The 15,835-nt window shown below is 40.0% G+C and overlaps 1 protein-coding gene across 1 annotated transcript in view; it reads right to left on the bottom strand.

The window, feature by feature from the left end:
- The window catches only part of RPS6KA2 (ribosomal protein S6 kinase, 90kDa, polypeptide 2), a 91,515-nt gene that overhangs the window by 51,569 nt on the left and 24,111 nt on the right, over positions 1–15,835 (bottom strand). The window contains exons 4-8 of the mRNA XM_010019577.1: positions 11,758–11,838; positions 10,866–10,945; positions 7,748–7,854; positions 2,727–2,764; positions 1,858–2,000 (exon numbers count right to left, since the gene is read on the bottom strand). Of these exons, the coding sequence (XP_010017879.1) occupies positions 1,858–2,000; positions 2,727–2,764; positions 7,748–7,854; positions 10,866–10,945; positions 11,758–11,838 (449 nt within the window). The remainder of the gene's footprint in view (positions 1–1,857; positions 2,001–2,726; positions 2,765–7,747; positions 7,855–10,865; positions 10,946–11,757; positions 11,839–15,835) is intronic.

The raw sequence follows: 15,835 nt of genomic DNA, 5'->3' as shown, positions 1-15,835 counted from the left end.
TCCATACATGAAATGGAGCTACATTGCTACATTAATTGAAACATTAATTTATGCTTCCCCCATGGTTCTGCAGGGGAGCCGTGATAACCATGGAGAGGTGCAACGTGAGCCACAGCAGCAGCGCCTGTTAGTGATCTTGCATTGAACACTGGGGTAGACCTGTTTGTCCTCCTCAGCAACAATGGCAGCACACTCTGAAGAGGCTGAATGGGTGCAGGAGGGACCAGGTTAGCATCCAAACAGCTGATCTTAGATGGCTGGGTTGAGGAGGGCTCAATAACCTCTCTGAAAAACTTTCCTGACAATTCATCCGAGTGTCAAAAATACTACAGCACTCAAGAGGATGTTATTGGGTTCTTCTCATAAGCCAAGCAGCTCCACCGTAGTCAGGTATCTCTTGCTGAGCTCTTCTTAGGAAGTGTTTTCCAGGGCCTTACTTCTTAAGCAGCAAGGAGCCTGCTTCTCATTTTCAGAATAGCTACATTTCACAGTAAGTTTATTCCTACCTGCTCTTGGGGCAACATTACTCTTTAGCTGAAACAGCTCCTTTCTCTTTGTGGTGCTTTTCCCTGTGATGTGTTCATAGACGGTATAGGCAGTATATCATCTTTGGACAATCTTCAACTAATTAGTTTCCCCTGCAAAACTCTATCAAATACTACTTTTTATAACAGAGGCACACACATGAGATCCACTTCATTTACTTTGTTTAGAAAAAGATGGCTATTTCATCAAGTAAAATACCAGATTAATCTATCGTGACTGATGTTTTTGTAAATTCATACTGCATTTTAACTAAATTTTCATCAATTTTTTCATGCATAAAGAATGAATTAGCAGTTTCTCGTATTGATTCCATTTAAACTACCTCCAGAATAGCTTGCAGGACTCATAAAGGTTAAGCAACAGTGGGGAAAAATTGTAACTTTTGTGTAGTTAATCCAATGTAAAGACATGTAAGAAAGATGGATTCCTAGCTATTCCTCTGTGCCAGTTGATACAATTGTGTCTGTTTCTGGTGATTTTCCCTTGTGAACAGCAGTAATTTTAAAGCTGTTTCACATACATAATTTTAAAACCAGCTTCAGAACGCACTGAGGACAAAGCAAACATCCCAAACTAGCCAAAATCAAGACATAGCAATATGGTACAGAAGAAGAAAGGAGGATGATGTGGTGCTTGTATGTATTTATTTTCTTTTCCCACCAGGAGAAGAGAGAGAGAGGTTTGTTAGTCACATTCTCCCACCAATTAATAAGACTATAGGAGACCCACCACCAGTTCAAAATTACCTGACTCTCATTAGTGGAGCAAGAGTCATCAATGCTGATGTGAAGAAAACAGATGAATGGCAAAAAAACTACTGAGGTCGTGTGAAACATTTGGAGTGCTGTCTAAATTATGGCCTTTTAGATTTATATTTTGTAGATGACAAGAGTCAATTTCTGAGTTTCTCTAAAAGGCTGTTCCTAGCATCTGAAAATTGCTGCTTGGGAAATTGTCTCCTAACAGAAACCAGGTTAGTAACTAGGTAGGTGTTTCTTCTGAAATGCTTGTGCTCTTCTGAGTTTGCCCTACCCTGTTTCTGTGCAGTAGAAATATTTACGGCTCATGGTAACCAACTGAGACAGCAAAGGACTGTAAGAAGGAAGAGAGAGAATCTGGGGCCAAATTCTACCTTATCTACTTCCAGGAGCAGCTGGTTTGCTATCGCTGGTGCAATGAAAATGACCAAGCAATCACTACACATCTACTTCTCTATCAACTCTTAGTTGCTGAAAGCAGTACTTTTTATCTGAGGGATCTGATCACTCCTATAGCCACCCCTTCAACAGACAAGCACAACTTTTCCACTACCATGAGTACGCCAAAAGACCACCAGTCGGCACTCTGTGTGTGTCCTCGTCGGTTGACCACCTCCGGGGCCATGTACTCTATTGTCCCACAGAATGAGTATGCTCTCTTGTCATGGTCGATGGCTTCTTTACTCAGACCAAAATCTAAATAAATTGAAACAAAAAAAGACTTGTCAGGTCTATAAAAACGATTATTTAAGTTTTTGCTCACTTAAACTGTTCAAACAAATCACACCCACTAGCCAACAAAGCCCTCTGACTCTGTGCAGCAAGGCCACAGATGTGTGTGTGTTGAAGCCAGGCTGATATGGAGTGCCTGGGTGGCATTTGTTAATACGTCCTGAAAATAGGCTTATCATTTTCTCTGCTCAGAATGAGATTCTGGCCCAAAGCAGAAGAAAGAGTTCAAATAAGCAGAAATACACACTTCAAATTTGGTGAAGATAATGCTGGTAAGGATTTTGCTTAGATAACCAAAGCGTTAGGAATAACAATCCTAGGTGGACACCAGTGAAAAGGATGGCCAGGATGGCAAAGGGATACCTTTCCAGGTGTCCTCTGCACAGCTATAATTCAGAGAATTTAATCTGGAGTGAGCACACATATTGGAAGCATCCTTCCATCCACAGTGGTAAGCAGCCAAGAGTACATGCTTCGAGTGTACAACTTTACCAAAAAACCGCTATGTTCTCCATGTGCTGTGCAGCATGAGTGCTTGATGAATTGCCAGAGAAGCCCAACACTCACACTCTTCTGGCTTCTGAGTTTTTGTAAGGAAACTCTTTCCAAGCAAAGACCAAGATGCATGGAACATACTGCAGAAAAAAAAAAAAAAATCAGCTTACAGACATAAAGTTTTTCCTCACATACCTGTTATCTTAATGTGTCCCTCTTCATCGAGAAGAATGCTGTAAAGCAGAAAAAAATACATTCATTAGGCAGGCAGAATGCAGTTAACAAACATGAATAAAACATGCTCAGAACAGGTGAGAAGATACGCAAGACTTGAATACATGTGTAAACAAACCCTCAGTGGATTATATGCCTCCATAAACAAAAACAATCCTCAAAAGTCTGTCTAATCTCATGTCTGAAGCACGCTTGGCCTGCGGCAGTTGCCCAGTGAGACTCCTCCTTAATCCATAGCATGCTTAGGATGGGCACGCAAGCTGAGTGCAGAATGAATAGTGTTCAAAGCACACAGCCACAGAGTATTTGCTTCCAGCAGGAGAAGGACCTACAGGTTTCCTGCTCTTCTCATTATAGTAAAAGTAAGCACACAAATAATTGCTTGGACTCAATGGAACTAAAATTAACTGCACAGGTAGTTAGGTTCATGCTGAAGTGATCATAGAGCACAATGACCAGTCACAGCGTAACTGCATGGATCTCAGCCCCTGCTAACTTATTCTGCCTGGAAGCACAAATGAAAATACAGCCTGGAAGCTAAGTTCAAGAGTTCTCACATTTGCCACCTGCCAACATATTTTATTCTCACAAAGACACTCCAAAATTTCTGTGAGAAAAATGACTGCAGTTCACAAAAGCAGTGCTAGTTTTTATTGAAACAAGAACGAAAGCTGAATCTGAAAAATAATTTTTTTTGGGGGGTAATTTTTCTGCTTATAAATGCCAACAGTAATGAGAGTGGTGTTTCTTCAGTTCTAGTTAGATTTAGTATATTTCTCTTTTCAAAATGGCCTAGCGAGGTGTCAGCTATTTTTATATTTCCCTTCTCTTAGAGAGTCACTTTAATTAAATTATTCAAGAAGAAAATAAGACAAAGTGAAACAAACACATTGGGCTATACTTTTGTGAAAGCTTTCTCTGCGCTGAAACATAATTGAAAAGAGATGATCTTGTGTCATTCATTTGTGTGTTTAGAACATAGTTACTGTGTAATTCATCAAACAAAGGCCAGCAGCTGAGTCACTACTATGTGTTTGATAATTAAAGCTTTTTCTTTTGATAAAACCATCTTCACCTCTCTTCTTTCTCTCCAGATTTCTTCATGTACTAGCCTAAACCAGACATGTTTAAATTTATTACTGTGACTGCAATCCATAAGTGAGAGGCTTGTGCTTCAGAAAAAAGCAGAATAAAACACCTGCCAGTGTGGAGGTGAGCTTGAACACATTAACTCCACAGACCTGGCCCTGGAAAAACAGCAAGGGAGAGTACAGCTCACAGAAATAACCCAACACTTTGCCCCTCACTCCGAAAGCCCCTATGAATAACAATGCAATACAAAGGTTGTGGGGTTTTCTCCAGAAACATCATTTTTATATTTCATTGGAGCATAGAATAGTCGTGGTTGGAAAAGACCTTAATATCATAAATTTCCTACTGAAAATCCATGCTGCTTTTCTGTGTATACATGTTTTTTCGTACCTTTGCCCTCATCAGAAGGTTCATACCTTACCCTCATTAAAGGGATGGAAGCAGTACCAACACAGCTATCAGACTGATAATACTGTCTTAGGTTAAGTCAGGCAGCAGCATACAACAGACTTTCATCACACTAAGTGTTTGCATGAGCAGCAACATAAATGGATCCTGGTTTCCTATGGGTGTTTATCCTATATCCCCTAAAATTTGATCTACAGTCCCTCCTCTGTCTCATGTTCCCTAATCACCCTCACACGGTGCCCTCAGCTGCCTGCAGTTTCCCCTGTGGCCCCTGCCAGCACCCTTTGGACAGCTGGGTGTTTCCATGTTTGCCATCTGCCAACACTTAAAACACTACAATTATGAACAGAAAATTACATTTGATGTAAAAAGAAAATAATATGCTAGCAGTGAGAAGGAAGATAACAGTTGCACTGAATTAGCTTAGAGTGACATTAAGAAGCTAAGAACAATGTACCTGCTTCTAAGCATCCAAATTACAACAACAGACAAATAGTTTTCCTTTGACTGTAGAAACAAACATTATCTGATCATACTTTCTGTCTTCTCTTTTTATCTTTATTGTTCTACAATTCCTTTTTATCCCACACTGCCAGTAGTAGAAATTCTATTGTGACAAAGACAATTACTTTAGCTGTGGTTTGCAGGATCGGCTAATCTGAAATAAACTAGTATTATTTAGTGGAAGGGAAAAAAGAGAAGTTGTTAATGTGATTCAGGCTTGAGAAAAATATTTCCTCTAAACCAAATTTTGCAATTGTAAAAAACAGAAGTAACAGACTACTTTTAAAGCTTAAACTAGGCTATAATCCCATTGAGTGATATCCTCTTGCTATGAGATTTTTCCATTTTATTTGTTCAGTTTGAGTGTTCTTACAGAATACCGTCATTGTCAACCAGTTCTTTGTTTCAAAACAATAACAACATTTTAGCCTCAGGATCAACCCTCACAAATCTTCAAACTGCTTTTACTGACCTGCTGTCCTAAGCATGACTACACACAGACTTTGCATTTATAAAGCTATTTTTAAAGGATGTGGTTTTCAATCAAATAGATTACTTGATTTATCTCCAGGTACAAACTTGAGTTGTACCAGTCTGGGTCACTCTCTTTCCTGTACAATCATAATTATATTCATGTAAACTAATTTTATACTATGACAGCTGTGTCCAGGTTCAACGGTATCACTGGTATCTTTTTAACTGTACGTCAAAGACCATAAACCATATAATCAAAAGTTAGGAAATATAAGAATAAGGGCTGCCACCTTAAATTTACACTGTCATCTCGCTGTATAAATGTCTTTAGTTACATGATGATAGTTTTTGTTTACTTGCAGAGAACAGGCAGAACAGGTAATACCCAGGGATTTTAGCAGAGTAGTACAGTGAGGGGCATGGCTGGCTGGCCTCATCTTAGATACAAATGCCCAGAGAGGTGGATTCCATTTGTTCCTTTTCAACTCTAAACCTAGAGTATGTTCTTATTCAACATGCTTCTGTGTAACAATGGCAAATCAATGTCACCTTCTTGGGTTACCTCTAATTTCTCAATTCACTGATCCTTGATTTGAGGCACTGCAGTTTGGTCTGAAGAAATTTTAAGTGCTCTCACTTGCAGCTGAAGTCAGTGAAAGATGTGCTTTGAAACACAAAGTGACACTCAATTCTAAGAACGCTAAAAATCAGGTTCTCAGTATCTCAAATACAGTGAATAGTTTCCATATGCACTGATTTTTCTCCTCAGTTTCTAACTTCTCCTAAAGCAAAAAATTATGGCATGTGCCTATAAATGAAACAGCACTGTGACTTATAGTTGAATATACAGGCTCTTATTTGGATACCTTCTAATAGCAGATTCATATGTCATGTGTTAGCTTGAAAAACTACTGAAAAAGTATTGTGTGATTCATACTAATGCTCACTAGAAACAAAGTTTGAAACTCAAAACCTATAATCGGAGTTATTCTATCATGTACATGTTCGTTGATGCTGAACAAATAAAATAGCAATTCAGAATGAAGTTGAAATTGAAGAGCTGCTGGCAGACAATGAAGCAGCATGCAGCAGTGGCAGCTATGGTGTGACTGCTCCCTACCTGCCTTTCATACTAGTAACAAACTGGTACCATTCTCCCTCCAGTTGTTTAATTTGTAGGATGACTTCCTGTATTTGTGTGGTGTTCCTGCTCATGGCAGGGGGGTTGGAACTAGATGATCTTAAGGTCCTTTCCAACCCTAACTATTCTATGATTCTATGATTTGCCAATGACTCTCTTCTTCAGTTTTGGTTGCATAAATAAGCAAGAAGACTGAGAATTCCGGTTACCTGTGAAAAGCTCTCTAGCCCAAAGGACTCTCACTACATACATCTGTATGAATTCATATAGTACTATTATTTTTTTAACAAAAACATAAACTTGGATTTAAAGTTTAAATCAGATAGTACTGTATTGCAGAACCTCCTCCCCTTTAAATTCTCACCTACAAAGTCCACCTTCCATCACTTTTGGTCTCTTACTTTATCCATGAGTGTGAAAGCAATAGCACTCCATTTCAAAGAAAGAGCTGCATATTTTTAAATTTCATGTCACAGAAGGAAAAGGCTGCGCTGCTGTTAAACTTTGCAAGTGTAAGCAACAGCCAAACAGACTGCCCTTAGTGGTCATCTTTTTTAAATTACAACCACGATTACATTAAAAAGGCTGGTAACTTTGAAATGCTGTAGCCTGTTTTATTGGAGCTGACACAGAAGATGCAGGCAAAGAACCAGGCAAGTGGCGTGAAATAAAGACAGTATCATGTCACTCCCAGGGACAGCACTTCGTCATTTAGTCTACCGATGTACTGCAAATAAAACGGAGAAAGAAAAATGCTCCATAACAGCACATTAGGAATAGAAAATAACTGCAAATGTAAGGGAGAATAATTATTGGGAAAATATTTTGGATCATTAATATTAGTAATAAAGTGGTTTTAAAATCCTGATTATCACATCTCATGAGCTAATATGCACACTAGTTTTCAGAGATGCTCATTTACTTTTAGCAATAGCTACAATAAAACTGAATGGTGCCACAACCTATTTTGTATGAGCTGGAAGCACAGTTGCTTTGAGCGTTTTACACCCAAGCAAGAGGAAGGCCAGATTAAATGCTGTAAATCAAGAACAGTGGCACTGAGGTCAAGGACACAGAGATCTGAATGCCATGCTGAGATCATTTACTGAACTGAAGGCCAGGCACAAGGAGGTCCCATCATAATGGTGCACAGTCAAAATATTTTGCCTCATGCTAAAATGATATGATAGGAAAAGCCTATCACTCATGGTAAGGGTCTTCATGTAGTCTTACTTATAAGTCTTACTTATAAAAATGAAGGCACAGCCTCTGGCACCTTTTAACTTGATCATGTGACAAGGAGCAGAAATGACCTAAAAGCTCATGTACTTACGTTTTGGTTCACTCTTTCTTGTTAACTTACTTTTCTGGTTTTAGATCCCTGTAAATAATTCCAAGACCATGGAGATGGTCTAACGCCAAGGCCAGCTCAGCTAAGTAGAACTTGACATCCTCTTCTGTAAACATCACCTAGAGAGAAGGAAGAGAACACATCTATTTACTGGACAGTGGTGGTCTGGCTTGCATTAAAAGACATGGGGAAGGAATTGTCTAACTCAGGAATGCAAGAAGGGCCACCATATCAGGTTCAATTTTCTACAGTTTGCCTGAGCTTACACTAACAATTCTTCCAGATTCTCCTTATAAAACAAACGTAATCTGTTGAGTACTTCTGTTCCTTAAAACATGCTGCTCTCATTCATCTGTTTGATCTGTTTACATGACATCATGTCATAGTAACATGAATATGGTTCTAACTCCTTAGCAAAATTCAATACATTTAGTGTAGCTCTCATTTCTTTCATATCTCTTAATTTGCTAAAACTGTGGCATTTGGCTACCAAATTCCCACAAAATAACATGGGGTAACCTCTTTGGGAAGTGAAATGCTTCCAAATCTTAGCAGAATACATGGCATGAACAGACTCAGAGATGGATTTAAAACACCATGCATTGAGGGTTCAAGGAATCTCAGTACAGATGCCCTAAGCAGTGTTGAATTGTCTAACATCCAGGACCTGATGAGGTCTAAACTGAGGACAGTTGTTTCCTTTCTATAGCAGATATGGATAGTGCTAACACTGAAAGCTCCGTTTTAGGTGGGAAGAAACTTCTGTAATTGAAAAAAACACCAAGCTCAAAAAAACTCAGATGGCAAGAAACCTCTTTGGTTCAATTTTCATTATATCCCAGATGTTTTCTTTAATTGAATTTCAATATGTACAACCATAATAACGAAGAAAGAGAAGCCAATACATTGGATACACAAGTGTGAATACTACTTATGACAGAAGTAAAATGAGTCAGCTCAATACAAATTTACATGTCATGTAATATCTACAATAGAAGTTCCTGAGCTTATTTTTAAAATTAAGTCTCTGGTCTTGGAAGGGACAGCCACAATACTCGAGTGCTCTGAGAAGCTGCAGAGGGCTGGGAGCAAAAAGAGAGGATTCAGAAAACAGATATCACATTATTTAATTAAGTGTATCACTGCAAAGGCTAGAAAGAAAAAGGATACACCAGAAAAACCTCTGACTAAAAATTTAATTGGTCTGAACATAAAAATTGCATTAATTATCAAAATAAATTTAAATTATTTATAAGGTTTAAAATAAATAATATAGGCAAGTGGTGAAATCAACAGAATCAGGGGAAATCTAATCTATACAGATACATCTAGGTAAAGTCAGATGTCTCAGAAAGAAAAAGCAGGAGAGAGACAAGCTTTGCATGCACACATGCTCTAACTGAAAAGTCCACTGAAATCAATACCACTGATACCATACATAACAAATTTCAAGTAGAACAAGTTTTCCCATATTTTTTTCCTTGCAGTACCTTGCCACTAAACAGCTGCAAAGTACAGGTACACAAGATGAGCTGCCACCACTGAAAAAAGAAGTATGTAAAAGGACTACCACGTTGAGAGGACTCATTCTTCACAGTATAAAGAAGAGAACTTGGTGCATTGCATTGGAAAAGCCTTGGGAAAAATGTGAAATTTTAAAGGAGTACAAAATCTCAGCTGTTCTCTTTTACTTTCAAGTTTCCTGACTCTGCAGAATGGGTAACTGCCCTCTGTAGGAAAGAGTCACTTCTCTCTTCCTCCATGAAACAGAAAAGGCCCTTGCTAAAACAAGCACACTCATTAACAAAGCCTGATTTAATGAGAAAACAGCACAAGGATATTTTTACATTCTTTAATCTTTTTCCTCCTGTTAAAAAAATAACTGCTACCAATGTACTGAGTATCATTACTTGGCAGTGTAATAAACCTGTTGCTAATGTCTGCCTTGAAAGTGAGTACTTGGGATCCTCCCCAAGCTGTGGTGCACATGGCAGCCTGCAGCATGTCACTAAACTGAGAATCAGATGAGGAAAAAAGAAGGTCAGGGAACTTTTGAATAAAAGTGCTGTTTCACAGCTTTTTTAGTCCACTGGTAACTCCACAAACTGAGTGAACATAGCTGCTCCTCAAGATGGTTTTTGAAAGGTCCCTACCTTATCTGTAAAGATTGTGTGTTAGGTGGTTGCCTGCACCCCTGCCTTCACACCATAGAATGAGACCAAGGGCTGGGGACATCATGTTGAAGACAGAGAACACTGGGGTGCAACTGAGCCCCAGGGTGGCAGGCATCCTCCCTGGGGCCTTCTGTGCTGCCTGCAGGGCCCTCTCTGAGGCTAAGTTCAGGAGGATGCACTGCTGCAAGGAATGCAGACAGAGGCATTTGGAGACAGAGGCAAGTGCTAAATGAACCTAGAAACCCTAACACTGCCACTGTCTACAGGCATTAGCAAGACAAGTTTTTTCTGTTTCCTGGCTGCCTCCTTCTCCAGCAGCAGCACCTCCAGAGGCAGGAGCTGCAAGAGGACAAGGAAGGGATGGGAGCCGAGGGAGGTGGTGGAAGCAGCAGCTGTCCCCAGGCGGGCAGGAAAGCAGGTGAGGGCTGAGCCAGCCACCCTCCAAGCCCCAGCTGGCATGGTGCATAGCCTCTGACCTGCTCCCAGCAGCTGCTGCAGGAGACGGCTCTTCTGCTGCTCACTGGCTGATGCTCTGCTGTTTGCATCCTTGCTGGAGGGGTCAGCCCTGGCCTACAGCCATCTCTTCCTTCTGCTGGCAGTGGCTGTGTTTTTCCAGTGGTTCTCTGCCTGTCTCCAGGGCAAAATGTATTGGGGATTGATTTCTCAGACTGCTTCTCATCACATGCAAGATATATTTTGCAAGCAATGAGTCTGGGGCTATTTTGTTATGAGTATGGCTTATTAGTGGTGCAGTTTTCTCAAACAGTGATGCTTCAATGCTATCTGCTGCATTACTTATAGCATAATTCAAATACAATCATTAAGAACCCTCTTAAAGATACAGGATGATACCATTCTATTACATATATATTACAGGAATATTCTCATCAACTTAATCAAAGTTCTGGAAATTCAGGAGAGTCTTTCATTTGTAAGTTAAAAATCTAATATCTTACCTCTTTGGAGAGTCTTGTGAAAAGATCCCCTCCCCGCAGGAAATCTAGTATTAGATACAATTTTCCCTCTGTTTGAAATGCTGCATTAGAAAAGGATTGAGAGGTTGGAAGTTTGAATCAAGGTAAAAGTCTCCAAAATATGAATCTTGTTGACTAGCAGCCTATAATTCATGCCATTAGCTTCCCTGTCATTTCAGCAACTTGAGAGGAGAAAAATTTAATTTCTGTATACAACTAAGAAATCAAACTTAGACTATGGGAAAAGTGGTATCAGTTGAGAGACAACAACGCATTACTAATATATTAAGTTTCATGCTAAGCAGCTATGAATTAATATTGCTTTCCACTGCACAAGGCACCAGGATTCACTGAAAGCTAGGCATAGAGAGAAGCTCCCAGGCCTGTGCAAGAAGAGAGCCCACACTATCCAAAATGTCCTCAGAAGACCCTTTACAGTAATACTGGGGGTCCTTGGGGAGCTGGGGAGGCAGGAGGCGACTCCAGAAAGACACCACATTCATGTACACACATACACAAATCTGGTGCTGATTATTAAAACCAGTTGTTATTCAGATTCTCTAGTTTTCTAAATGATACCTGACAGCAGATGAGAGGGTTGGCAGATGTATACTCACCAGCTACCCCACCAGCACTATCTATCACATCAGACTTTATGACAAAATGATGTATTTTGATGGAGGAATGGCTAAAACCTACTTATACCAAAATTCTCCTTTAGCATAAACAAAGAATTTCACACAGGTAGACTCTATGACTTCGTCAGAGACTGTCATAAGTAGATGGGGGGTATCTGCATGAAATTATAACACATCTAGTTAATATTCCCCAACCAATTTAAGAACAAACATGAATTATATGTTATTATAGTTACCATAATGAAGCTTGACTATGAAAGGATGATTCACTTCTGCCAAAATATCTCTCTCCATTTTTGATCGTACTCGATCCCGAACTATAAAAAAAGAACAATAAGAACAGTGACATATTAAGAGTCAGAATGGTCACTAGGTACTGGTAGGAGGTTCAAGTGATTTGGATTCTGCTTCTCACTCTGCTGATGGCTTGTGGTGTGACCTTTGACAAATCACACCACTCTCTAGTGTCCCCTCTTTCTACCTATCTTGTCTGTGTAGTAAGAGTAAGCTCTTCAGGGAGGCACCACGTCTTCCTCTGTAGAGAACTAAAAGGACTACAGCATTACAAAAAAGGCCCTAACTAAAAAGGACTACAGCATTACAAACAATGGGAAGGTAATAATGCTTTGCAGAAGAGAAAGTTAATGTGAAAATAAGAACTACATAAAATTAATAACTCTTTGTCATTTAAGATTAAGCATTATGTACCAGTCCCAGAGCTTGTCAGGTTAACCTTGTGCAAATTAACTTCTTGTATTATGCTGATGCTAGCTGCATTTATGTGATATCACTGTATAGCACTCTCTGGAAGTGATTTATATAATTTTTTCTCTCTATAAATATTTTAAGCTTCAAATAAACCACCCAAACAATAAGTGATAAAGAGGCTCATTAGACATAGTAAAAAAGTATTATTATGTATAGAGATAAATCACCTTCTGACGGCAATAAGAAAAACACTTTTTGTGGTTGAGATGAATAGGGAGTAAGAGAGTAAGAGACAAAACAGTTACAGGGTGAGCTGAGTTAAAACTAATCAAAACTGACACTAAATATTTCACAGCAAAAACATTTAGCAGAATGTTCAGACGTTGAGGATGAGACAAGTCCCCACATTATCAGCTCTTGATCTTACAGATCCACTTTTTGGTCAATCAGAATTTTACTAATTCCATAATGAAAGTACTGAAATGTTCTTTCCCTGTGTTACACAGTGCCAATACCCTTTTAAGCTGAAAGCATCTACATGGACTGCTATTCAACTATTTCAGGTGGAAAAGCTCGAGATCTCAGTGAGATTCTGTCATCATCTTTCATGTGTTGTGGAGCTGCTGAGAAGCTGAGTACTCTCAGCACCCAAGTAATGAACATGCCACAATGAAACTACATATTCTGTTGTGGTTCTTCAAAAAATGGTGCATAGGAATCGGTCCAAAACAGCTGATCTGAAAACCTTAAATAGAAGTGGAGGGACACTTGGATTTCTTGCTAATTTGATGCTTTACCTCGCTCAATAGCAACATAAGCTTTACTAGCTCGTTGAACCTACGCTACCTTGTAGATAAAAACCAAAACAAAGGGAATCTCAGAATCTTAATCTTATCTCACAAGGAAAAATCACACATCATGCTCTCACAAAATGCCTAATCTACATTTTGTGAATGGCAGAGCATTTCTCATGCTGTAGATCAGCAATGGTCTCAGGTAGGAATTCTTGTTGGAGATGTGGGCATTACTGAACACTCTGGGAGGGATATTTCCCATTAAGCTTGGTGAGAGAGCCTAACAAAATCCTAAAAATATAGATAGCCTGAAAAACAAGTCTCTCTGCACTTGCACTACATAGGCACGAGAATGGGCTGGCACAATGACATCATGCCCTCCTGCCCCATCGTTTCAACCTCTGAACAAGTAAGGACACATCTGTGTGGCCAGGCACTTTACTGAAGCCAGCTGCCGTGTGCCCTGCTCACTGCTGTGGACCCGTCAAGGTGCCGCGCCACCATTCTCCCCACGTGCATACAGAAGGCAAAATGACATTAAAGAAAAGGCCATGTCACCACAGAAGACACCTCATTCTCCAGAGTCATGGCCCCATAACCCCTCTGAACCTAGTCTCCTCCAAAGCGCTCTAATCACCACCTTCACAACAGCTGCCAAAAAAGATAACTGGAACCTGTACTAAGGATTACAGTTTGGCATGTGAGTTGGTGACCTGCCCTGATCATCTTCCAGCATCACAAACTGCCTGATTAAAATGCTCTGAGGACAGAAGCTAGATAGGCTCAGATTTTAACGCAGTCCTACCACCAAAAAGACCATTAATCATACTCTCAAAACCACTTGCTTCCTTCCACTGTCCTTTTCTTACTCTATTACTTCCATATGCCTGAGCCATGCCTGATTTTAACCTCCAAAGTAGCCTCCCTAGAGGTATCTATCTACCTGCTTCCACCAGCTTATATACCAGAGGGCACTGTCAGAGTTAGTTATTGTACTATATGCTGCACATCCATTGTGATACTTAATAAACATGCAAGGTTAAATCCCTTCTCCTTTTGATTTATTATTAATACTGTCATAGAAGTAGGGAAAACTTATTTTCTCTTACTCTAGATACACCTAGAACTAGGAATTTCCCTGCTCTTCCGCCCTCCTTTATTTTGAGGGCTGGGGCAATGCGCATCAGGAAAGATTTCAAGAAGAGATGGCACTTTGACATAACACTGAAACAGCATGAAGGTCTGGCTCAGCCTGACTCCTCTGTCACCTTCCAAGTATGGTGAGTGGGAAAGTGCCTCTCTTCTGCACTTCAGACATCTTTTTTTTCTGGTATTCAGTGGTCCCAGTCTGCTCCACTGAGGGGGTTTCCCTTCTAGTTCTTACATCCTGACAGTCACATAATTAGATTAATTTGCTCAAGCAAATTATTCAGCCTGCTAGATTCTGGCTGTGGAGGGACTCTCCCAGTAGGACATGGAGAGATGAAGGGGGTCTGAATAGCTGCTGCAGTGCCAGGGATGATGAGGCCTGCACACTAAAGATATTTACCCTCTATGCAGATGACATAGCAAACGTGTGTCTTTGCTTAGGCTAGTTTGGGGATCAGTGAACATACACCATCATGAATTTCTCCACTCATATCCAAACTAACTGGGTCTCTGACTAGGACCTATTTCTATAGATTCATTTCTGAGTGAATCCCTTTTCTCTGATGGTATTATCAAAGAACTACCAAACCAACACTGGAGCTCAATAGCCTAGTTCAGTACCACCCAGCACAGGGTTGGACTCCCCCCAGCACAGGTACCTGTCCAGTGCTGTGGAACAGCCTCTTCTTCTGCCCACCCCTTGGCAAAGACAGAAAATGTACACCAAAGGCAGACAGGAAAGTGTAAATAACTCAGCTTCCCCATGCTCATATTGACCACTTGCAGGGTCCTCAGTACAGAACACAAAGTGCGGGGTGCAGGTGGCCTGGGCAGGTAACACTTACACCACATGTTCACCTGTATGAGTAAAATGCTGATTGGAAGCAGTGCTCACCAGCTAACCTCTTTCTACCAGTACTGAATTTAGTTTGAAAGGTGGGGTTTGCCACTTATCTTTATGTTATACAGATAGAGGCAGGGAACATAACCTGGAGCAATGAGCACAAAGCCATGAATGATGCATCCTGGACAAATTAGCTCTCCCTGAAATAATCCCTGGTGTCACCAAACAGAAAAGACCAGACTAGGGGAGCCTGTAACAGCAGAGGAAGCACCTGCTACCCTGAAATAAAAGCAGTTCCCATTTTCAGGTATTAATGTGGTATGAAAGAGAAGTGGAGGCAGCTAAGGATACATGCAAATAAATAGAGCTTATCCACTTCTGTTTGTCTAGCTCTGAACATCAAAGAGGAGGATGTTACTGCTTACTTTATTTAACACTGAATGCTTAAGGAGAGGGTTTAATTTAAGGCATGAATTTTTACTTCTTGAATTGTTTTAGCTTTAATAACCATGAAGTACAGAAGGGAAAGGGTAAAAGAGAAAAGTACATTCCTATTACCTTTCAAGGAGAGAAAAAAATGTCCTTCTCAAGAATGGAATAGATATATATTTTCTGAATAAGAAAATAAAAGCATAATCCTGCTTCCCTCTGAAGCTCTCGTGATATCAACTTTGGCTGAGATTGAAATATGGAAATATAAATTAAATTTCAGTCAATGAACTTCTTGTCCTTATGTCTCACTTAAAAACTAAGAGCCAGTGCATCTCTAGCTATGTGTGCTGTTTGCCAAGTAACGATGATCTGGAGACATCCCTTGAT

The sequence above is a fragment of the Nestor notabilis genome, unplaced genomic scaffold (genome assembly GCF_000696875.1).
Source record: "Nestor notabilis isolate BGI_N333 unplaced genomic scaffold, ASM69687v1 scaffold15888, whole genome shotgun sequence".
Classification (NCBI taxonomy): Eukaryota; Metazoa; Chordata; class Aves; order Psittaciformes; family Psittacidae; genus Nestor; species Nestor notabilis.
Note: the sequence above shows the minus strand (reverse complement) of the source record. Positions and strands in the feature narration are given on the sequence as shown.